We start from the raw sequence: 23,219 nt of genomic DNA, 5'->3' as shown, positions 1-23,219 counted from the left end.
AGTTCGAGTTTCGGTTTTCGCCTTCGCCTTGGTCGTTGTTTGTACAAGAATTTATGTTAATAACTTTTCGTTCAAGTGTTGTGCTGCTGTTTGGCTGTTGTTGCTGTTGCCAAAGTTATGTTGCCCTGATAATGGCATTGATAGCGTTGTAAATATTTGCACCGCACACCTCTGCGATATATAGGTGTTTTGACTTTTATTCGATGCCACAGAGAACTTTTTGGCAGCGTGGGATGTCTGGTTATTTTGGCTCTTAATAAAGAAGTTATTGCAGGTGAAAGGCCGAGCTTTTTTGGTAAAAAAGGCGATCAAATTTTGGAAAACGTGATGGAATAATGTTCCCCACAATATACTCTGTTTCCTGCATGGAAATATATGCCCCCTTTAACCTATTAAACAATCAATTCGGCTTAAACGGAGACCCCCGGAGAGTCCCCAGAGCTTCATTATACACAATTTGCACTTGAGCCATGAATGCCTGCCAACTGAATCTCCGTCGGAATCAGAATCGGAATTTGGTCTGGGTGCTGACTGCCACGCCTTCCACATCGTCGCTCCTGGCCCTGGCGGTACTCCCGTTAGCACATGGGTCTTGTTTATGGGCGGAAATTACATGGCTATCAAAACATAAGCGCCAGTTGACTCCTGTTTAGAGGCTGTCCTTCCCTATGCCTATGCAAATGTCTGCGGTCAATGGGCAATACCCCCGAAACACACAGCGCAAGGGAGACGAGACGCCCCAGATCCAAGGGCTGTTGGAGATGGTTGCGTGATTGTTTATGAAATTATTATTATTATTAAGGATTATACATAGATGGGACAGCATTTAGAGGATAGTTCAGATAGTTTGAGTAATTTCCAATGGTGATCGAGCAGTCTCGAAGTAAGCGAAGAGAGAGGATCGATGCTGAGCAAGAAAAATTCTTTAAAAATATCATTATCATTATTAAAGCTTAACTGTTGCCTCGAGGCTCTTGTTATCTATATAAAAGTCTATATATATTTTTATATATTAGTGCTCTGCAGGAAAAAGCAACCAAATCGATTCAAATCCCATGTAGATACGAAAATTTCGGTTTTTCTTTCTCGCTCACTCTCTATGGGATCTGGTAAAGTCCTTAAATAGTTTAATCCCTCACTCCACGTGAAATCACGACCCTTTTCACGCTCATTCACTCCCATCTCTAGGCAATGCCCAAACCTAAGGGCAGTGCAGTCTGCGGAGAGGAGGAGTTTGAACTGAATTCTCCATCCTAGAGCGTGTGGGCAGCGTTTTGCATTAATTGCTTCGCCGTGTGGACAGGGTGAGAGCGGCAGGGGGTGCCAGGGCAACCAAGTGCTATGCTGCTATGACGTTATGGTTTATGTATCCCAATCGATGTTATTACCATGCCAGAGACCAACAGAGAGGGAGAGGGACTCTGCTGATGGCCTAGTGTGAAATTTGAAGAGCGTACGTGTGGCATGAATGCAGCTTATGCGAAATGCAACACTCAGCTGCAGATGCAGATACAATTTCGAATTGCTTTTCGTTTATTTTCCATTTCGACACTCAATTTAAGGCTTAAAATCGTAAGATAAAATGAGTCTATTGAGGCAGGGTTAAAGGGTTTTGTTTCGTCTTTTTAAAGATGAGATCTTCCACCTGAAAAGCAAAAGTTTTGCCAAAGCTCCCAGGGAGAGCTCTCTCTCGAAATAAATCCACTTGGCTGTGGCAATCCCCAGAAATGATTCATCTTCATATAAGCTGGGGGCACATTCCCCCAGATGTCTTTAACTTTCCGTTTTTGTAGTGCTGCAGTGGCACTGTTTTAATGCAAATGCGAATTGTGTGGCACTTTCCATTTCATATTATCTGTGGCAGAAGCATAATTTTCCGTTAAGTCGCCGCTGGCCGCTCTGCCATAACTTGGGAACAAATGCATTACAGGACGAAAAATTTGCGCACGCAAAAAGCTTGTAAACAAACACAATAAATTCGAGGCTTGGCTGCCACGCTGCCACTGCCACACGGCCACTGTGCTGCACACAAAACAGGTGTTAATCCTGCTCTACTGAAGCTTTTCTTCTACTGCCACTGCCATTGCCATTGCCAGCAGTTGTGCTGCGGTACTTCTGATGCTCTTTTCTGCTGATTTTCCAAATGCGACTGCTACTTGCCGCTTTTCCAAATGCCGCAAAGTACCCGAGCATCGTACATGCAGCAGACCAAAAACGTAAAGAACTTTAAGCTGCAGGCAAAGTGTGCGGTGGCAGAGCCAAAAACAACAAGAAATTAGACAGAAGACGTGCTGTAAAGGTCGACACTTGTGATACCCTCTAAATGTGGCTTTATTTCAGGGATCTAAGGTACATTTGTATCCTTATTGGATCCTCACTTGTATACTAGTCAGAGTGTTCAAAAATCATCATACCCCTCTTTATAGGGGGTACCGAATAGGGGGGGGGGATAATCATAAAAAATTTGTTGCACACGGAAAACAATTGCGCTCATTTGTAACACGTGAGTAAAAGAGACAGTCCTCGAGAGGATAGAGGAAAAAGAAAGGTACAAGAGACTCTGAGAGAGGCACTCAGAGAAAAGAAGAGAAGAGAGAACGAAGCCCACACAATTTGCATTTGTTTTTGGGGTTTTTGCAAGTTGTTTGGGAGGGGGGTTCCAAGTGCCGTTTGTCGTTGTCCAGGGCAACGCTACTTTCCATAGAGCGTAAGCCCCCGGCTAGAGGCGTCCAAGAGAGAGCGAGACGGCTGCTGGAATTACCTTTACACACACATGCATGAGAGAGAGTGCACTCGAACTCAAAGTTGCAGTTGGGTCGGGGATTGGGTCCTGGATTGCATCCCTGGGCTGCACATTCGGCTCCTAATGCCGTTATTTAGTTTTAGCATACGGGCAGGCAGCCGCTTTAAAGGTTATCTCGTTGTGGCCCTTCTTTTGTGTTGTGTTTTGTGTAAAATCGCATACAAATAAAATAAAAACAAAAACAAAAACAAAAACCAAACAAAACTCAAGCATAAAAAAGGAGCAAAAGCTTAAAATCTAAAGCGCATTCAACAAATAAAATAAAAGAAAGCCAACACAGACATAAATGTGTACGAGCTGTTGTAACACGTTGGCTTTTTCACCGACGGTTTTTCGCGAGAGGACAACACAATATTTTCTGTGGTTTCATCGGAGAAATACGACTCGTTACATGTTTCAGTAATTTTTGTTATGCCAAAAAGTAGTGTTCCATGAAGACACCTACTAAAAATAAAGGAGCCTTCTATTAAAACAAAAAAAAAGCTACAGATTTTATTACAGAATATTAAATAAATAATTATATAACGTGTAAATAGTGCAATGGATCTAAATATAATTTTAATATTTTTCTAGAGTCATAAAAACCTTTCGTGTATTTCCGAGAAACAGTATCTGCGTAAGAGTTTTTTTGTTGCCATATGCTGACCGGCTTTTGGTTTCCCTCTGCCCCATGTATACCCCCATTTGTTGCTCCCTCCCTTTGCCGGTGTAGCAGTTGCCACACTGTTGCCACTTAGCCATTTGCCGTTACTTTGACAACCGAAAAATGCTTCGGGGGGGGCATTGCCAGGCTTAACAAATGTGCGGCTATTGGCAGTGCTTTAGTCTCCTGGTGTGTTTCGGTGAAAGCTTTCTCTGATTGAGCGCCACAGACCAGACCCGTCTTGTGGTGGCTTCGCAGATAAGCTTTGATTGTGGGATTCGGAACGGACACGGCGGGGCATGCATTTTGAATGCGAGGATTGCGAAAAAAAAAAACAGTGAAACAGAGGACAAATGGAGATTGGGAATGTCACTTTGGATGAGCAAGGAACTATTATTTCTGTATTTTTTAGCCTTTCCTATGGCTTCAATAGATCTTCTCACACCAGGAGGTGGCTATAAAAAGACTAAAGTTTGACTTTAAATAATTAAGGCTGTATGCCTTAATTTGTATTAGAAAAGCCCATAAAAATTCATAATAATTCCAGATAATTCATTCATAAATGCTATATTACTATACCCATACAATCCCTTTTATCCGTCTACGAGATAATCTTCCATTGACCTTCACTTTGACACGCTTAAGAATGGCCCAAATCGTGATTACACCTCCATTGAACATTAACTACAAAAAAGCGATTCCAACAATCAAATCTAACTATAGACTCCCCCACACGTGTGTGCCCCGCCCAATTTAATCACTTACCAAAACTCTGAACTCACGCAATTTTTCCGACACCCATTCCTAATTCCAAATCTAAATCGAAATCAAAGCGTAAACTTTTCTACAAATTTTGTTGTTTGTTTTTAATGACAACAGGATTGACAACGCAACAACAACAAAGAATATAACAACATTATTAACAAACTTAAATACAAGAAGAAATCAAACCGCTCCCGCCGTATGGGGGCTACCGGCTACCCTGCAACGCCGGCGACCTGCCGTTGCCAATGTCAACCGTCGCCAACACCCCAACAAACCCCCAGTGCCCCCGTTGCCCCCGAAAACCCCACCATTGTCTTCTTCTCGTGACTGTTGTCGGCTTTTTTCAATGCCGGCGCATATACAAAAAATTATACGGGCTACAATTACGGGGCTATAAACGGCATATAAACAAAGTTTGTTAATATTTCTTGGCCAACGGACGCGTAATTTTCGCGTCTCGCATTACGCGTGTGAAAAATTACCTCAAACTCGTGTGAAATGCTGGAAAATTGGCTCAAAATTCCAACAAAAACTCCTAACAATTTGAACAAATTTTAAAGAAAAATTAGTGGATCGCTTGTCTATGGACAAATGGTTTGGAGAGAAACGTCTCTGGCTGTTTGGTAATCATCTTCCACTTCTGCCCAGAAGGTAAGTTTTGTTGTCAGAATTCGGTTTAAAAAAAAAGAAATTATTAAAATAACGTTTGAGTCGCTGTTACACGATACGGTGTTTTGCCGACGGTGTTTTTATTTTGGCGGCATATTTTGGCATTTTGATTCCAATTTTATTCGTAATGTTTTTGAATACTATTTTGAAATAATAAAAAATACTAATAAAAATGCTAAAATAATGCGGCATACTTAAATTCTAATAAAACTACAGAGTTTTTTAAAAATACTAGAAAAAATCAAAATTTATAGAAAATGTGAAAATACTTCAAAATAATAAAATAACTAAAAATCAGGCAAATACAAAAAATGTTGCAGGAAATACTAAAAATAATACATTTTACCAAAATAAAAAAATACTGCAATTACTAAAAAACAACCAAAAATACTACAAATACTTCCAAATACTAAAATAACTAAAAAGTACTGAAAATACTAAGAATAATAAACGTTAAAAACACACAAAAAGTACTAAAAATAATATAAAATACGGCAAATACTTATAATACTGCCAAATACCAAGAAAATACTAAAAAAATGACTAAAAAGTACTGCAAAGTACTAAAGTTAATACAAATCATTTAAATACTAAAAATATTTCAAATAACTAAAATAAAAAAATACAGACTAAAATATTAAAAATTCAAAATTTGTAAATTATAAAAAAACCTAAAAAAATTCTATAAGTAATTTCGCAATTTTTCGGAAATCACGTCGGTAATGTTCATTGCTGAAAAGGACACACATAAGACACAATACATAAGAAAATACATACGTCAATGAGATCCCGCATCGTGTAACAGCAACTCGTAGATTTTGTACGTTTCGCATTGCCTTGCCTTGATGGAAATATTCAAGTCCTTCGAGAAAACCCTCGAATATGCATTTGTTTTCCACCGAACTTGAACTTGAAGATTGGCGGGACTGATAGCTCATAAGTTTTTGGCCCTGATATTGTTTTATTGCAAAAAAGAGACCTTGTTTTGTGTTGGCATTCATGCGAAAGGGTTCCGTTGAAGTTGTGTGCAAAATGAGTGTTTAAATTAACCTTAAGGCTAATTTTTGAATAGATGAAAGTCCTTCCCCTCGAGCCGCCCACAATTGACAGCAAAATGAGCTGCATTCAAACAAAGATAACTTGGAGGGAAAAGCCCCCAAAGCCCGACAACTATTCAACAAACACAGAAAACTCCATCATCGGAATATAGGAAGGGGAGAGGAAAAGAACGGGCGAAAAACTCCAATCAAATTGAAATTCAATCAAAAGGAAAATGTGCTGGGGAAAAAAGGGAAAGGGAAAGGGAATGGGAAAATGGAAGAAAAGCAAAGAGAAATGCAAGAAAAAGAAAGGAATGAGCTAGTACACAGACATCAAAATGCATTGATATGCGCTTCGTCGCTTTGTTTGACTTTTTTGTTTGGGTTTCCCCGTCCTCCAGCAGCCGTATACAGGATCCATACAGGACCCCGACAAGCAGCTCGAAATGGGAATATTGCATACTTATTGGCAGCGGTAGTGGCAGTAGCGGATGATTTAGCGGTTTTTAATGCTTCTCCGGACGGACAGACATTCGACAGACACGACAGACAGACGGAGTGGGATTGAGAGTTGGAGTGGGGTGGCAGTACCCCTTTGGGCACATGTCAACGCCATTTTGCACTGCAGCTGCAAGAGAAAAATATGGAAAAATATCTAGAAAGTTGTACACGTATTTGTGCTCGACAATATTTGTGTTTGATTGAAATCATTTTAAGCAGTCCGTCGCCCTGCTTACAAGGGGGGAAAATGGATTGTGGTTTGGGGCGTGGCATGTAATGTGCTTCGGGGTTGGAGGGAAATGTGGTTTGGATGGGAGAAAGTATTTGTCAAGCAGAACGAAAGGCAAATAGATTTAAAAAGATACTGTACTGGAACATAGATTAGTGGGTAGAGGGGCAGATGATAAATAGATAAATCGATCGAATTTTATAGGAAAGAACGACTCTGATGCAGAGAAGATTAATAATTAATTCGTCATAAATTGTGTGGGTAAAAAAGAAAAAAATACTAGAAAAGTACCAGAAAGCTGCCAAAAAATATTATAAAAGTACCAGAAAATTATAGAAATGGTAACAAAATACTAGAAAATATTGTAAGATACCAGGAAATCTAGAACATTTCCGGAAGTACTACACAATATCATAAAACATCTGGAAAATACCAGATATTAAAAAAAGAATACCGAAAAGTATTATATAATGATATAAAACCAATAACTCTAAAAATACCAGAAAATACTAAAAAAAATTAAAAAGTAGTCTTATCATTTCAAAAAATTCCTTTATGTTAGAAAAGTTATTCTAAGTTATTTTTGTACGTCTTTCACTTGAGATTATTTTCATAGCACCATCTTTTGGCTATAGTCCTGGCTCTCGCTCTCTCTCTTCTCAACTCTGTTTAAGAAATCCTTCCATAAGTAGCTCTTGCTCTGGCCAGACTTTTCTTTCTGTATGGTGCTTTCCATGCCCAAATTTTGACAGTCGCGCTCATTCGCAGAGAAAGACTTTCCATGGAACCTTTTCCTCTTTTTCCTTTCCTTTCGGCTGTAAGGCTCATATTTGCATGTGGCGAATTCCATTTTTTTTTTTCCTAGAATCTGTTTCGTTTTCCCCTCCTTCCTTCCTTTCCAACTCTCAGTCTTCTCGCATAATGGGGGGTCGGGACCTGGATTCATTTGCATGTGTCGGGCCTCAGACACCTTTTGCTCCGCCACCGTTGCCGCATGTTTGCTGACCCAAAAATAAAGAAAAAGAAATGAAAGGAAAGGAAAGACGAGCTGCCAGCACGACAGACACGTCAGAATCAAAGCTACTGGTGCTGCTTGCTACACCTGTCTCTGGTGGCAGGAATACGGCAATTCAGGCATCAAATATTCAGTATGTTCCGATGCATTTTAAATCATTTAATTCGTGTATCGATAAAATAAAAGAACAGACTGCCGAAGGGGAGAGCCTTAGTCAACCGGAAACCCTGCAGCCGAGCGTACCTCTGGCCGCCACGTGAAATGTTTCAGAATTATTACTTCCAGCAGACATTCCAAAAATCGTTTCTATACCGCCTCATACAGAAGCTTCAAGTGTGCAATGAGGAGGATCTAAATGCGGCCCGGCAGTACAGGTGGGTCTGAAAATTAAACCGAAGCTACAAATTGTATGGGCCCTAATTAGCCTTGCTCGAAACTTTATGCGGCGGCGAACAGTGCTGCCAAATGAAAGTGAAAAATTGTGCAAAAACAGAAATAAGAGAAAGTGACTATGGAAAGGAAGTCAAGGGTTTTAATACCCTTCTTTAAGTTTTATTTCTGGAAGAGCTATAGGATAAATGATAAGTAATTTCAGGGTAAAGAGAGTTAGTGACAGATGTTCTAGCAGGTTCCACCGTCCGTTCAAGACTTTGGAAAACAGGATACAAGAAAAAAGAAAGAAAAAAAATTTCAGATAAATACTAAACCAAACAGAAAAAATAATAAAAAAATACTGAATTTAAGATTTAAAAATACTTTTAAATACTAAAAAATACCAGTATATAGTGATGAGAAAATACTTGAAAAATATCTAAAAATACTACAGTACTAAAAAAAGCACAGAAAATGCTAAAAAAATACCATGAAATATCTTTAAATGGTAGAAAACATCAGTAAAATACTAGAAAAATACCAGAATAATACTAAAATTAGCGCTGCAAGAGTTATTTACATTCGAAAATAGTAGAATGAAAATAGTGGTGGAAGAAAATTAAGGTGCTGTGAATTGTTTCATCCGAAAAGTCAAGGAAGAGACCGAAGCAGAAAATGATCTACTCGATGTCGGCAAATCAGGTCCCCCTTTTTTAAAGGGTATCTTACAAAAAAAGAGAGAGGATAAAGTTTTATCCAATGACATTTAAGTCGTGGTCGTGTTGCAGCGGCCTTGGCCTTTGTTTGCACACGCATATGCCTCCTGCCACATACACACGCTGCTGTCTGCCACTGCCACTGACTCTCCCGGGCCCTCTGGCTCCTTTCGGGCCATGTATTCTCTTTAAGTAGGCAATGCTTTTCGCACACCCATGCTACCTCAGCGCTAAGGGTCGCTTAGTGCGTGTGCAAGCATTTGGCATTAATAGCTTGTTATTTATTGCATTTTACGCTTGTTTTGCCACAAGGCCACGTCAGCACAACGCCGCTAACCAATACCCATGCCCCATGCCCCATGCCATCCCCTGCATCCTCAACACCTCCGCGTTCCCCTCTCGTATCTGTTTTTGTGCCTGGAAAATGCTAGCGTTTTGCCATTTTTCTCGTACTCGTAAAACTTTTCATTGCCTGGCATTTATTTATTTCTATTTTTTGCCCCAGCAAGGAAAAGTTTCTCATTGCACTGCTTGTATTTCGGAGCCATGCTTGCGAGCTGTTTTTAGACCAGTTTATGAAATGCGAGAGCAGGGCTTTTTCTCTGCGATTCAAAAGGGCAGTTTTCAGGCCAAGAGGTCAGGTAATTGATACGGTTAGAAGGTACTTGGTTTTCAGGAATGTGTATCATTCAAAATGATGTAGAAAAAAATTGGTTTTAATGATTTACAATCAAATTTAATTACTTTTGATAGAAGTACACAAAGGAAATGGAATTTATACGATTTATGTAAGCAAAAACCAATTGCAAAACAAGCAAAAAAAAAAGGAAAAAACAGAGCGCGTGGCCTGAGAGCTAGCCAGAGAGTCGTCTCTGCCAGGTATAACGCTTTTTTGTTATTGCTGAGAGCGTAATAAAGAGAGTAACGATGCTCGAAATAACCTACGACGCGTCGCGACGCCCTAAGCTCTGCTCACGGGACGAACGATCACGATTGCAGCGATCGTTGCTGCAAAGCTCTCTTGTCTCCTTATCTACATTTTCGTGGTTTCCGTTTTGACATCACATCCTCTATAGCGCAAAAGTCAGATCGAAGGAGGGAAGGCATTTCAGCGCGCCTTCTCTTCAGGCATTGCGGCAATTGCGACTCATTTCAATTTAACATTCAATCAACCTGCGAGCTCTATTCTCTTCTTGCGGTTCCTTTTTTGCAGTTGGCGCAGATAGTGATCGTGTTCTCTCGCCTGCGTTGTGTTCTCTCACACTTTTTATCTTCGCTCTTTCCATTATGAAATTAACGCCCAGCACTACAGAGAGCGCTTGACCAGCATAATTTATGAAAGAGAGAGAAGAACGAAGTTTGCTGTTGTACTGAGCGAAATCAGACCCGCAAAGCGAGCAAGTTGCGGGAGCGCAACGTATGATTTTATCATGGTTCTCCCTAATGCTTAATGCACTCCCGGCAGCAGCAACTACAGCAGCCAGCGATTAAGAGTACAATAAAATGAAACAAATAAAACTGATTTGATCTATTTAAAGCATGGCAGTGTAACACAAAGGCAAGCATCGCTGCTCAGATTATTTCCTCATCTCTTGCATATGTAAACAAATTTTGTTTTTAATTCTTTTAACAACAGACTATTTCTAATACTGAAAAAAATAATACAAATACTCAATCAACGAAAGTGTTTCGTTCGGATATTATTTCCTATGTAAACTTTAATTTAAGCACACAAATATCCTTCCAAAATCCAAACCAGAACCAAATAAAATAGGGAGCTTTAATTTCAAATCCTTCAAACAAACATCAAAGTCCATTGCTTCATAATTTATTTGATTTTCACAGACATCGGCCCAACTCTTGAGAAACTTTTATATATTTTGCACTCTGCCAAGTGCCGTTACCTGCCCCAAGCAATTACTGCAGGGGGGAATCAATAGTACTACAAAAAGGAGGCGCCACCAAACAACAATAGTTCCGTTCCGCCTACAACCCAAAAGCCAGAAAGTTGAACAGCCGTTGACCCCAAAAAATCGAAATGCAAATATCTCGCTTAATAGAACAATAAATACAACAATAAACAAAAATACAACAAATATCAAGAGAGAGGGAGAGAGAGAGAGAAGAATAACAGTACAATAATTAAAAGCAAAAAGAGCGCCGGCGGCGGCGTTGGAGAGAAATGTAAAAGTATTTACACGGAGAAACAAAAGCTGTCAAATATATGTATAAATAGCCTCAACAAAAGGCAAAACGATAAACGAGAGAAAAGAGGAGAAAAGTCGAGAGGGAGTGGAGTATAATGGACGGGGGCGTTGTCGAAGGAGACTTCACTGTAATTATGCAAATTAAATGGCAGAAGCCCACTCGAATGGCGTGGCTTTTGATTGGATAAGGAGGGGTCTCTTGATAGGTCACTCCGTCAGGCCATCCAGAAAGGTCAAAAGATGAAGACAAAAGCCACTGCTTTTGATACCCTGGAAGCAAAAACTGCAGACCCTTATGATACACATCCAAGGGTATCAAACGATTCATCCCTCAAGGATAGCCCTTCTTGTTGTGTATCTGACATGTTCTCCACTTCGTATGCGTGATATTCCTCCATATATCATATTGCATTTTTTAATGCATTTATAATGCAACACGCGACACATGTATAAAACAAACAAAAGAAATGTGGAAATCAACATAAAATCAGATTCGCCATCGTCCATATGCAATGTCCATCCGTTGCATGCGCCGCCCAGGCCGTGTCACTCCCACTGCCACTGCCACACTTCCATTTGCCCTTTTCCCTTTTCCAAACTCCATTTCGAAGCGGTTTCTAGCCAAAAAACACCGACTGGCTTCTGCCTTCAGTTGTTTGCCGGCTCTTGACGTTTCCACATCGTGTGTCGTCGTCGTTGCAACAGAGAAACTCGCTTTTCGCGCAGGTCTACGCTTCGCTTCCTCCTTCGAGAAGGTCTTCTTCACCGAAGGCTCCAAGGAAGACATACTAAATACCCGTATCTATACCTTAGAAAAGTGCTTGAAGGATACTCGTATTTCTCGTTAGCAATGAAAATGTTTGAGATATCCAAACTGTTTTCTCTGAGGAGGTAAGAAATGGAATCTTTTTCAAGGGGAAATGTGATTGGGAGTTATTTTAAAGAGTGAAATTCAGCTCGTAAATGTTACACGAAATGTTTTTTAAATGGTTAAAGCTATTTCTTGTGGCATGGAAACTAAATTTCTATGCGTGATGAGACTTTGTAGCTAGTATTCGCTAGAACTTTAGAAGAAGCTAAGAAAACCTCTTGATTCGAATAAACTTCCAATGAAAATCCTTTTTGTGGAATAAATAATGAACGATTTATATGAAAAAAGCATTGAAACCAGTTATACTCTTCGAGAAAGAATTAGTTAATGATAAATTCCAAAAGTAACATATATCAGATATTAACTTGAAGCTTTTCTTTTGAGAATAAAGAAAGAATTCAATAGAATTTTTATAGCGAACAATCTTTTAATGGAAGTACCCTCCATTTCCAACGAAATTCCACTAAAAAAAAAACCTTGAAACCGCAAATAAGAGTTAATGTGTTAATAAAAATATGTTAAGGCAACATCGAATACACCAAAATTCATATTTTAATCATATTTAGCTATATACATATGAAAAAAACTTATCTTTCCCAATTTTAAAGGAAAAAATAAAACCTATATAAATTTTTTGTAATAAAAATCAGATATAACACTTCTTTTTATTATTTAAATACAAAATTAAAAATACGAATTTAATTTTATTTTTATTTTTAATGATACAAATAAATTAAATATCTATTTTTGAACCAAGTGGTGTATTACCAAACAAATGAAAATATTCTTGATCTATGATTTAATGCGTTTCATATGACACATCGCATGTCCTTCAAGGACAAATATTAAAGATTAGCATTTTTTTAATACAAATTAATAATACAAATTGGGAAATAATTGTTAGACTTCGATTTGTATTTAAAAACGTTGAACAGTTGCAGTCCCTGCATAAAACCCCGTTATGATCCGCAATCATTAATTTAGTTCCCACTTTCACTCCTTAAAAACAATACTACAACAATTCCTCAACAACAATCAAAAGTGAGCAAAAAGTGAACAACAATTTGCATAATTAATGAAGCAATTGAAGAATTATCAGAAGTACTCCAGAATCAGATAATCAAATGGAGCTTTCCGGCAATCATCAATCAGCAAATGCACTTTACACAATAATCGCCATTAATTTCCAGTAATAAGTGCAACAAATCATCCTTAATTTCCAGTAATAAGTGCAACAAATCATCCCTAATTTGTCTGTAATAAGAGTCCAACAAAGTGACTGTGCATTCAGTAGGAGAGTCCCCTTGTACAGTAGAAGCATTCCTCATAGATCCCCTTCCTCTGAGAGTAGATCCACTCCACGTAGCACCCTCTAAAAGTAGAATCACTCCGAAAGTAGAACCCAAGAAAGTATTACCCAAGAAATAAGGTAACCTTAATTATGGTATAATTTGCCTTAACATTTATACATTAATAAATAATGAATGAAACCACACCCTACAGACAGACACCCTAGTGCACTGCTGCACTAGTTCTTCCTTTACAAGAAAACCGCCGGAGAAAACCCAGTTTTTCCTTAGAGAAAACTTCGTTCCTCCCGAAGGTAAAATAACAAGGGGGGGGAAAAGACATGCAAAAGAAAGGCAAAGAACTACGCCTCAAATTCCTTCCGCTTGTCGTTAACAAACAAAAAAAAAAAACACCCAACAAATGGGGGATGGGTGTAGTAGGGTGTTGTGGGGGCTGCCACCCCTCCCGTCCTTCGCTGAAGGGTGAAAACTTCTTGTGGAACTTTTGTGCGCATGGTTTTGGCTTTTGTTGTGGTTTTTTGTGCTTGTATTAACTTTGGTCGCATTGCTATGACATTGGCCAGCGGCAAAGGAAAGAGCCAGAACCCAGGACCCACAACCAGGAACCGATAGACAGTCGTTGGCTGTCACTCATAAAAAACAAACGTCCAACTATCGCAGATAGAAAACAAATTCCCCCATATTGATTGAAGCGCCCGAAAGGATACTTTGAAGTTTATTTGTGGGCGCATGGTGTGTATCGTAGAGTTTTTTTGCTTCGCAAAATTTAACCAAAATTTAATTCAATTCATTTGCAAACTTGTAAATTTAGTGGCAAATTCGTCAGATATTAGCCAGATGGGTTCCTAGGTAAGTCACCTGCTTGCCACATTCTCGTTGCTCTCCTTCTGCTCTCCCCCCTATTTGGTGTTTCGTTGTAACTGTTTGTTCTTCACCTGCACGGTTCAATATTTAATTGCATGTTATGTTCTGTACTCTGTTTATGACCTACACACACGTTAGGAAAACTCTCTGTGTGGAAAAGCCTCGAACAAAGTTCACTTACCTCCCGCTCTACGGATTGGCATTGAACTGCCACACCACCGGAGAACTTATCACTCGGGAAAAGCTCCTCGAAAAAGCCATGTAATAGTGAGTTTTTGAAAGGAAAACTCTCTGTTGAAAATCGATTTTGGTTTCGTGTTAATGCGGAATGGTAGGGGTTGGAGAGGAGCTAATTGGCTATGTATCTATCTGAAGTTTGGATAGTAAAGATATTGATTTTTTGCAGGGATAATGGAGTTTAGAATATAGTATATGATTGGAATAGAGTTATAGTAAAATTGAGAAATTTAAGTCTTAAAACAAAATGAATTTAAATACATTTTTGATTGAAAGTTTCGTTCGAATACAGCCACTTTCTTGAGCTCGAAATAAGTTTAAAAGAATTTGCTAAAGCTGAAAATCTTTTAAAATTAAAAAATATTTACGTTCAAGATCATTCCGTTGAAAATAAATAAATACATATCCGCAATACATCCGCAAAAAATACCGAAACTATCTCTAAAAATACATAAATCCACAAAAAACTACCCCTAAAAATATATAAATCCCCAAAAAGTACAAAAATTAAACTCCCACTTTTCATGGGCCAAAAATCAAGCACTTTTCCTACCAAAAATATTCTTTAAAATTACACTTAAAGTGCAACAAACAAATTAACTCATTCTAAAACTTTTTCTCATTTGTTATTTTTTTTCATTTCATCCAAAAACTAAAAATCATGCAATAATTCTGGAAAAAAAATCTTGTAAATAGCCACAACAACAACAAATACAACAGCAACAAAAATTCATCGTGTATTCCATAAAAATCCATTCCATATACCCTCTCGTGTACGTATCTCTGTGTGTTCCATGTGTTCGTGTCTGAAATATCAAACAGCAAAATTTCTAGACATTTTATGTGCCCAATGCAAAGCAATGCGACGTGCAAACATCAAACGTGGTCAATGTTTGAGTCTAAGGTAAACGTAAAACCCACTCAAGCCTCAAAATCTGAATGTTAGAACGATGGAAATCCCCGAAATCGAAAATAATCTTTTGATTTTTATTGTCTCCCCGTCTCTTTTGTAGACCACAAGGTAGCAGCAAGATGGATCGCTATGAGAAGTTGAGTCGGCTGGGCGAGGGATCCTATGGTATTGTCTACAAGTGTCGGGATCGAGAGACGGGCGCCCTAGTGGCAGTGAAGCGATTTGTGGAGTCCGAAGACGATCCGGCAATCCGGAAAATTGCACTGAGAGAGATAAGGCTATTGAAGGTAGGCGATTCCCACAGATCTTTACAGACGTCTGTAGATATCTTTTCTGGCAGAACCTTAAGCATCCAAATCTGGTTTCCCTCCTGGAAGTCTTTCGTCGTAAGCGTCGCCTGCATTTGGTCTTTGAGTTCTGCGAGCTGACGGTCCTCCACGAGCTCGAGCGCCATCCGCAGGGCTGCCCCGAGCATCTAACCAAACAGATCTGTTACCAGACCCTGCTGGGCGTGGCCTATTGCCACAAGCAGGGCTGTCTTCACAGGGACATCAAGCCGGAGAACATTCTGCTGACGGCCCAGGGACAGGTGAAGCTGTGCGACTTTGGCTTTGCCAGAATGCTGAGTCCTGGGGAGAACTACACAGACTATGTGGCCACCAGATGGTATCGGGCGCCCGAGCTCCTCGTGGGCGACATACAGTACGGCACACCCGTGGACGTGTGGGCCATTGGATGCCTCTTTGCGGAACTGGTGCGAGGGGAGGCTCTGTGGCCGGGGCGCAGCGATGTGGATCAGCTGTATCTGATACGGAAAACCCTGGGGGATCTCCTGCCCCGACACATACAGATCTTCGGGCAGAACGAGTACTTCAAGGGGATAACGCTGCCGGTGCCGCCAACGCTGGAGCCGCTGGAGGATAAAATGCCGCCCAAATCATTGCAGAATCCCCTGACCATTGACTTTCTTAAGAAATGCCTGGACAAGGATCCGGTGAAGCGTTGGTCCTGCGAAAAATTGATCAAACATTCCTACTTCGACGACTACATAGCCAAGCAGCGAGAGCAGGAGCACATCAATAGCCTGGAGGCGGCCACGGTGCGGCAACAGCAACTTGCCTCACAGCAGTTCATGCTTGCCACAGCCGCACAGCAGCTACAAACGGGTGCGGGCCAGGCGGCGGCCATTGCAGCGGCTCGTGATAAATCAAAGGTGAGATATGGATGGCATCTGAGAGATACAATCAATACGCAATCCTTTCTCTTGACAGACTTCAAACACCTCATTGCCGCTGTTGACCGGCACCCAACATCATCATCATCCGCATCAGGATTACGGGAAGCTGCAGCCCTTGAACAAGAATGGAAATCTCCTCCATCGCACAGAGCATCATCTGCCCACCATATAAACGGGCTGGGGGGAGGGAGTGGGTCTAATAATTTCTCCTTTTATTTGGTATTTTTATGCTTTATGTCTGGTAATAAATGTGTAAAATGTGTAAAAGAAACCCAGAGATCAATCAATTAGAGAACCTTCGAGTATCATTCGATAGAAATCCTAGAAATGAATGCTGGAAAATCCTTTGTCATTGAAATTCCAACTCCTTTCGCAGATATTTCCTTATCGTTCTCACAAAATGTTGCAACTTAGTCGCAAGTGGATATCTAAATCACTTTGGCATCTACGCTTTGGGCCCCAAAAATCCCTTTCAGCCTTGCACATTCACGCACATTGAATTAAAAGTCCTTGCAGCTATTTTGCGAGTGGGTGTAAAAGGAATATTATGGGATGTCTACCAGCCAAACAGCCCCCTGGAGCACATCCACTTGTTGGCTCTCACTCCTCCCACTCTTAAGGTAAATGTCACACATCGTCTGGCCCAGGAGCGGACTTGAAGGTGTCCCGAGGGGCGGCAAAACGGTAGTAAAAAGGAACACATTTACAAAAAAAAAGGAGCAAGAAGGGGAAATAACAGATTAACACTGAGAATAAAAAAAGGTATAGACAATAAAGAATCACAAAAACACTTAATTCTTTCTCTTACCTTTGAATTTATTTTTTTATCTGATTTTTGCTCAATTTTTTCTTTGCAATTTAATTTTTTTGCGTACCAATCAGTTAAAAGAATTATTTGCCCTCCGTGTCTTGAACGGGTTAACGATTCTTTTGTTATTTTTTTCTTGTTTTTTGTTTCCTGTTGTTTTCACCCATATATGTATGTACATATGTAAATAACATACAGACATATGTACATACATATGTAGCTCTAAGGCACCACATATTCACACACTTTTCACATTTCTTTCCACGATCTGCTTCATAACCGATTGATTTTCATCATTTTTCCACGCACCGGGACATTACATAGCTTCGGGACACTTTGTTCCATTTGATTTTCCGAATTTTCCCGGCTTTTAACGGCCTGAAAACGCGCAGCTGACTTGGCGCGTGCATTTTATTGATTATGGAGCGTGGTAAATAAGCGCGAGAGCGGTACAGATGCGTGGGCGGCTTAATACACGTACTCTCTCTAACTGCTCTTTCATTGATTTGCATGCATTCCGTCTTCCACTCTCTTCCCAAATGTAAACGGTGAGCGAATATTTCGTGTGCAGAGGCCGATTGTGGGCATGGTGGAGAGTGAAGTGTTAATGTTAATGTTAGTGCTTATGTTAATGCTAATGGTAATGATAATCCACCTGCGTTGGCGGCTAAATACACGTACTCTCTCTAACTGCTCTCTCATTGATTTGCATGCATTCCGTCTTCCACTCTCTCTTCCCAAATGTAAACGGTGAGCGAATATTTCGTGTGCAGAGGCCACTTGTGGTCATGGCGGAAAGCGAAGTGTTAAAGTTAATGTTAGTGTTAATGTTAGTGCTAATCATAATGTTAATCCACCTGCGTTGGCGGCTTTATACTCGTACTCTCTCTAACAGCTTTCTCATTGATTTGCATGCTTTCCGTATTTCAGTGCCTCTCTCCAAATGTAAAATGTGAGCGTCCGTTTCGCGCTCAGAGGCCTGGCATGGCAGAGAGCGAAGTGTAATGTTAATGTTAGTGCTTATGTTAATGCTAATGGTAATGTTAATCCACCTGCGTTGGCGGCTTAATGCTCGTACTCTCTCTAACTGCTCTCTCATTGATTTGCATGCATTCCGTTTTCCACTCTCTCTCCCGAAATGTAAACGGTGAGCGAATATTTCGTGTGCAGAGGCCGCTTGTGGGCATGGTGGAGAGTGAAGTGTTAATGTTCATGTTAGTGCTTATTTTAATGCTAATGATAATGTTAATCCACCTGCGTTGGCAGCTTAGTGGGTCTCTTTCTATTTTGTCTCTGTAAAACAAGAGGAATTCTGAGAGGGCGCAGCTGCAGCACTTTCGGGCACGCACTCTCATTCCAAGTGATTAAAGGTGAGGCGTTCCATACTTTTGATTAGTAGGTGCCTCTCTCTTTCGTTCAGTGCGTGCTAAAATAACCAATTTTTGTGGAAGTGTTCCCTCTCATGCCTCACCTTAACTTAATATACCAAATGTTTGCGCTCTCATTGGAATCGAGTTTTTGTTGTTTTTTGCCAGTGGAATCCCTTCTGATTTGTTGAGCATGTGGAAATTCTTTGTATCCTCTATTTACCACCGGTTTCCCAAAGTCCGCTCCTGGTAAATACTAATCCAACGCCCTCTAGTGCTTTCCTATTCTGTCTGTCTCTCTCTCTCTCTGTCTCTGTCACTTTTGGCACGTTTTTTCTTCTTCTTCTTTTTGGCAACTTAATCCCGTGCTAAGCACACGACAGATAATCAGCGACACGTAGCGGCTTACGTGTGTCCGTGTGTCCCCTTCCATGGCCTGAAAAGTCCTAAAGTGTGCTGAAAAATAAAGAAACGTTTGAAAAATGTTTGCCTTGATTATGCCCTGATTATGCCATTAAATGATTAGGAAAACGAATAGCAGAGAATATTTAAATGCGGAAAGGGGAGAATGAAAGAAACTTTAATTTTAAATTTATATTTTTCTTTTTACTATATTTATTTTGAATTATTTTTTGGATAATTCCATTCTCCATAGAAAAGGGAAGCAATTATTTTGTGGCACAATTTTGAAGTCTCAGTAGACCATAAATCTGATTGACTTGGGCTTGTCATATATTTTTTGGCCCTTGTTGTTGCTTTTTTTTAAGTGAAAACTTTTAATTTAATTAATTTTAATTAGAGCAAAAGTTGTGCCCAGCAACAGGGCCAACAACAACAATAGCAACCAGCAGTCAACAAAACTGTCAGCACACAGCACAGCTACGAAATCTCCTGAGGACAAGTCGTGTCCATGTGGCAGAGAGTTTGTTGTTGCCGAACACACAGAGAGATAAAAAGAGAGAAAGGGAGAGAGAGAGAGAAAGAGAGAAATTGAGTGTATCGCTGGTATCCCCCCATGGCTTTATCCAGAAGAAGGCTCATGGTCCATTGCATCCGTCGCCAATTGTTAGACACTTTGATTTTTTGGTTGTCGTTTTTTTGTTGCCTCAAACACAATGGTCCAACGGCCATTTCTTATGGCACTCCCTCTCTACTTCACTCCCTCTTTGCTGCTCTTTCTCCTTCTTCTTCCTTGATGCCATCTCTCTCTGTTTCCCTGCTGCTTTCTCTTTCTGTTTTCCATGGCTGCTGTGCATTTTGTTGGTTGAATGTAAAATGGCAAAAAGCATTTGTAAGTCGAATCCCAACCATTGAAGCATCCTCCACACCCCACACAACCCACCTGCCCACTTCCTGGTCGTCGCAGGATATGCAAAGTGTCCTTCCCAGACAGTTGCATAATCTGTAGTGTCGTTTATGCTAAACAAAAAAAAAAAAAAGTACGACGAAACCAGAAATCGTAAAAGTTTTGGGAGTGGAAAGCCAAGGATAATGTAGAGGAGGTTGTCCCACGATTGTTAAGTGCACAAAAGAGCAATCGATGGTTTTATTGAATAAGTTGATAAAGGATTCACCAATCTTTTAAAGGGACCAGAACAAGAGTGTGGTCTATTAAAGATCCACCGTTTCCTAGTACCATCGATGCATTTGACTTTCGGCATAGCGACGATTCAGCGCATTCTTTCGCTGCACCTCGCCGCCCACGCCGTTCAGGAGCTCCCCCTGCTGCCAGTTGCGATAGACGGCCGACGAGTCCAGCTGCAGCTTATCCTGTCCGGTGTCCATGGCCTGGAGTTGCCACCATTTGAGTGCGGGATATGGCGCCTGCACTGGTATTACGGATACCACCTGTGGATACCGACGCGGCCACAGGCCCAGCTTGGACAAACGCTTCTGCTCATCAATGTCCATGTCGCTGTCGTTGTCCATTTTGAGCACCCTGAGCTGTTGCACCGACGAGTCCTTGTGGGGATGGGACTTCGTGGCAAGCGGATGAAAGGGGTCATCGCCATAGAGCTCTCGATAGCGGGGGCTGCGCACCAGGGAAATAACTTGGAACATGGCCACACAGGTGATGGCATTGTAGCCCACAAAAACTGGCAATAAAAAATGGGGTTTAGTGGATGGTTTTCGTCCTCAAAGGAGGCAACTTACGTATATAGAAACTACCTATAAGGGTAAGTATAATCAGCAAACCCAAATTGATTTGTTTTTTCAGCATTATCATTAGAATAATGTGCTGGATGGTAAACTCAAGAAAGTAGATTAGCTCAAAAAAGGCCAAGGGAAGCACCAGCCATTTTTGTAACTAAGGAAAGGAAGAGATAATTTTCTCTTGAAGAAGGAACTTTTGTAGATATGTACGTGTAATACCTTTAAGGAACCCCAAATACTCAAAATGGCAGCCGCAATATGTGCATAAAGCATCACCTGCAGTGAAATTAGGCAATTTTCAGGAGCTATAGAAGGAAAATACATCGAATAAATTGAATAGTGTATGCCCAAAAAAATCTTTAAAATAAATACTTGCAATTTTCTATCCAACTGATTAATTTTCGAATTGACTTTCGATCCTTGTAATCCGAATCGTGTTCAAATAAATCGATTAAAGGGTCAAAACACTTTACACCCATCAGAAACAATACAATGCTCAAGGCCATGCAGCGGATCTGAAAGGAAATTAATTATTAAACCAAAGAAAGACCCCTTCTAGAGGACTTACAATCGTTAGAATAGCCACAATGATGACACCCAATCGCACTGAGCAATAGCACATATAGGATTCCATAAATAACATATTGAATCAACTATTATTCTGTAATGTTCGAACATAAATCAAGCGGAAAATTAACCAATTTCCACGACAGCAAAGCAAACACTGCGCCAGTCCTGTCCTTCCCCCAAAAGCCAGAACAAAAGGTGAAGCAATTACCTCAACAAATGACAAAACCATGTTCAAGAGATCCCAATCTGGAATGCCATATGGTAAATGGAGTTTATGGCTTATAAAATACAGCCAGCATTTATCATTCGTTGGCTGGAGCTCATGGCGAACAGAGGCCCCAATATGTCGGAGAAAATGAAGATAGTTTTGAGCCAACATGGTCCTCATGACGACCTATTTCTTTTGCGCTTCGGTGCGTTTGGGTATCCTCGTTATATGCTTTTTTGCCATGGTAAATATGAGACTTAAAGGAGTTTAACACCTGTAAAATTTCTATATATTTCTGGTCTATTTTTAGTGCAAAAGCATCATCATTATGTATGTGATCTTTGACAATGGCACAGCTTTCATGTTTTCGGTGATTCGTATATTTGAAAATGATGCAAATTATCGAACGAGTTTTATTGTTAAAGAATCCATCAATTGGGTGGAGAAATGTAAGTGGAAATCAAATGAAAATACCTCCTTAAGCTCTACCCATTTATTTTGCAGATCCCAGGGAAATAATGATGGTTGCCCAACTCTACAGCTTTTGTCATATTCTCTCTTGTATTTTGGGAGCCTTTGGTGCTTATAGGGTAAGGTTGTTCCACCATTCCTCAACTTCTTCATAATTTTTCCTTTGCTTTCCTAGCTCAAGAAATACCATGTTATGCCTTTGTGTATCTTCGAGTTCCTGTACACCGTTCAAATAGTTGGGATATCGGTGATTTCCCTTCGAATTGCACGACATGTAGTGCCCTTAGGGACCCTGATATTGCTAACACTGGCTCTCACATTCTATGCAAGTATGTTCCATATAGATATATATATACCTACCATATTCTGATATATATACATTTATTTTTCAGTGCTTGTGGCCTATGATACCTTGGCATTGATTGCCTTTATACAGATTATGGTTCTGGTGAATAGCGAAAAATATCAACGTCTTTATGGCACGGATCCCCTTAATCCCATTCTATATAGAGAGGAAGTACTTCAAAAATCCACAGCTGAAAATCCCCTGCAGCAGCCACCAATTATAATCTATGTAATGCCCAAAGTTGGTCAAAAATTGTTGCACTTGCAACCACAGAAATGGTGGCAGGATATGGAAGGTTCTTCAATGGATACGAATATAGATTCTTCGGAGAATTTTCAAAGGCAGGAGCTCGTGTCGAATGTTTTGCTGCGAAATGCTGTCAATGGTGAAGGATTTTTGTACAAAGAGAAGGAACTAGTGACTTCCAGCACTTTTCATCGGTTTGGTAGAGATATTTAGAAAAGGTTGTCATCTGTAAAGCCCCAAGGGGATGGGGATGGAAAGGAAAATATGTACTTTGAAATCAATTTATCGATTTTTCGGTTTTTTGATTTCCGATCAATTATTTTAAGATCTTTTGGTGTTAGGGGTTAAGAAAGAGTAGAAAATATTTAGGTGTGGATCAATTTATTGGTTATTTTTAAATTTAATGCCGATAAGTTGGTTCCATTTCAATTATAAATCGATTCATTTAGTTATCCCTTTCTTATAGACTCCATATCAATCATATATCGATTTTTTTTTACTATTGGTACAGGAAAGTCGCTTGAAATAAATATATAGAAAGTAGTATAAATGTCTCCTTTTAGTCAAAATTCTCTAGATACTGAAAAGTCCCCATTGTGATTAGTACACGTTGACTACATTCCTCCACTTAAAAGTATCACCTGTTCAGGTGGCAGC

The 23,219-nt window shown here is 40.0% G+C and overlaps 3 protein-coding genes across 8 annotated transcripts; 2 read left to right on the top strand and 1 right to left on the bottom strand.

Moving 5' to 3' along the window:
• Positions 1-4,672: 4,672 nt before the first annotated feature.
• Positions 4,673-16,654, top strand: LOC108161583 (cyclin-dependent kinase-like 1). 6 transcript variants are annotated; one of them, XM_017295871.2, is made up of 5 exons: positions 13,767-13,873; positions 13,953-13,990; positions 15,256-15,442; positions 15,496-16,368; positions 16,427-16,654. In XM_017295871.2, exons 1-5 carry the CDS (start codon positions 13,871-13,873, stop codon positions 16,562-16,564), a joined length of 1,239 nt encoding a protein of 412 aa, XP_017151360.2. In that variant the 5' UTR covers positions 13,767-13,870; the 3' UTR covers positions 16,565-16,654. The 6 variants fall into 6 exon arrangements, with proteins under 6 accessions (XP_017151358.1, XP_033250034.1, XP_017151359.1 ...); XM_017295869.2 differs by lacking the exons at positions 13,767-13,873; positions 13,953-13,990 and adding an exon at positions 4,673-4,862; XM_033394143.1 differs by lacking the exons at positions 13,767-13,873; positions 13,953-13,990 and adding an exon at positions 7,891-8,039.
• A 3,435-nt stretch (positions 16,655-20,089) lies between these two features.
• Positions 20,090-21,401, bottom strand: LOC108161749. Its single transcript, XM_017296082.2, has 5 exons — positions 21,290-21,401; positions 21,098-21,236; positions 20,941-21,026; positions 20,722-20,875; positions 20,090-20,663 (listed from the first exon to the last, which is right to left on the bottom strand). The coding sequence occupies exons 1-5, from the start codon at positions 21,362-21,364 to the stop codon at positions 20,197-20,199; spliced, it is 921 nt and encodes a 306-aa protein (XP_017151571.1). The 5' UTR covers positions 21,365-21,401; the 3' UTR covers positions 20,090-20,196.
• Positions 21,402-21,628: 227 nt separating this feature from the next.
• LOC108161149 lies at positions 21,629-22,777 on the top strand. Its single transcript, XM_017295371.2, has 5 exons — positions 21,629-21,743; positions 21,810-21,948; positions 22,004-22,089; positions 22,146-22,299; positions 22,363-22,777. Exons 1-5 carry the CDS (start codon positions 21,669-21,671, stop codon positions 22,773-22,775), a joined length of 867 nt encoding a protein of 288 aa, XP_017150860.1. The 5' UTR covers positions 21,629-21,668; the 3' UTR covers positions 22,776-22,777.
• The last annotated feature ends 442 nt before the right edge of the window (positions 22,778-23,219 follow it).

Source organism: Drosophila miranda, chromosome 4 (genome assembly GCF_003369915.1).
Source record: "Drosophila miranda strain MSH22 chromosome 4, D.miranda_PacBio2.1, whole genome shotgun sequence".
Lineage (NCBI taxonomy): Eukaryota > Metazoa > Arthropoda > Insecta > Diptera > Drosophilidae > Drosophila > Drosophila miranda.
The sequence above is the reverse complement of the archived record's forward strand: the minus strand, read 5'-3'. Positions and strand labels throughout refer to the sequence as shown.

Coding starts and splice junctions, on each gene's coding strand:
- LOC108161583 (XM_033394143.1), top strand. CDS start 7,927: ATGTTTCAGAATTATTACTTCCAGCAGACATTCCAAAAATCGTTTCTA. Junction 8,040..15,255: donor AATGCGGCCCGGCAGTACAG/GTGGGTCTGAAA, acceptor TCTCTTTTGTAG/ACCACAAGGTAGCAGCAAGA. Junction 16,369..16,426: donor CGGCTCGTGATAAATCAAAG/GTGAGATATGGA, acceptor TTCTCTTGACAG/ACTTCAAACACCTCATTGCC.
- LOC108161749 (XM_017296082.2), bottom strand. CDS start 21,364: ATGTTATTTATGGAATCCTATATGTGCTATTGCTCAGTGCGATTGGGT. Junction 20,876..20,940: donor GTATTTGGGGTTCCTTAAAG/GTATTACACGTA, acceptor TCCTTTCCTTAG/TTACAAAAATGGCTGGTGCT. Junction 20,664..20,721: donor TATAGGTAGTTTCTATATAC/GTAAGTTGCCTC, acceptor TTTTATTGCCAG/TTTTTGTGGGCTACAATGCC.
- LOC108161149 (XM_017295371.2), top strand. CDS start 21,669: ATGGTCCTCATGACGACCTATTTCTTTTGCGCTTCGGTGCGTTTGGGT. Junction 21,744..21,809: donor TTATATGCTTTTTTGCCATG/GTAAATATGAGA, acceptor GTCTATTTTTAG/TGCAAAAGCATCATCATTAT. Junction 22,300..22,362: donor GGCTCTCACATTCTATGCAA/GTATGTTCCATA, acceptor TTTATTTTTCAG/TGCTTGTGGCCTATGATACC.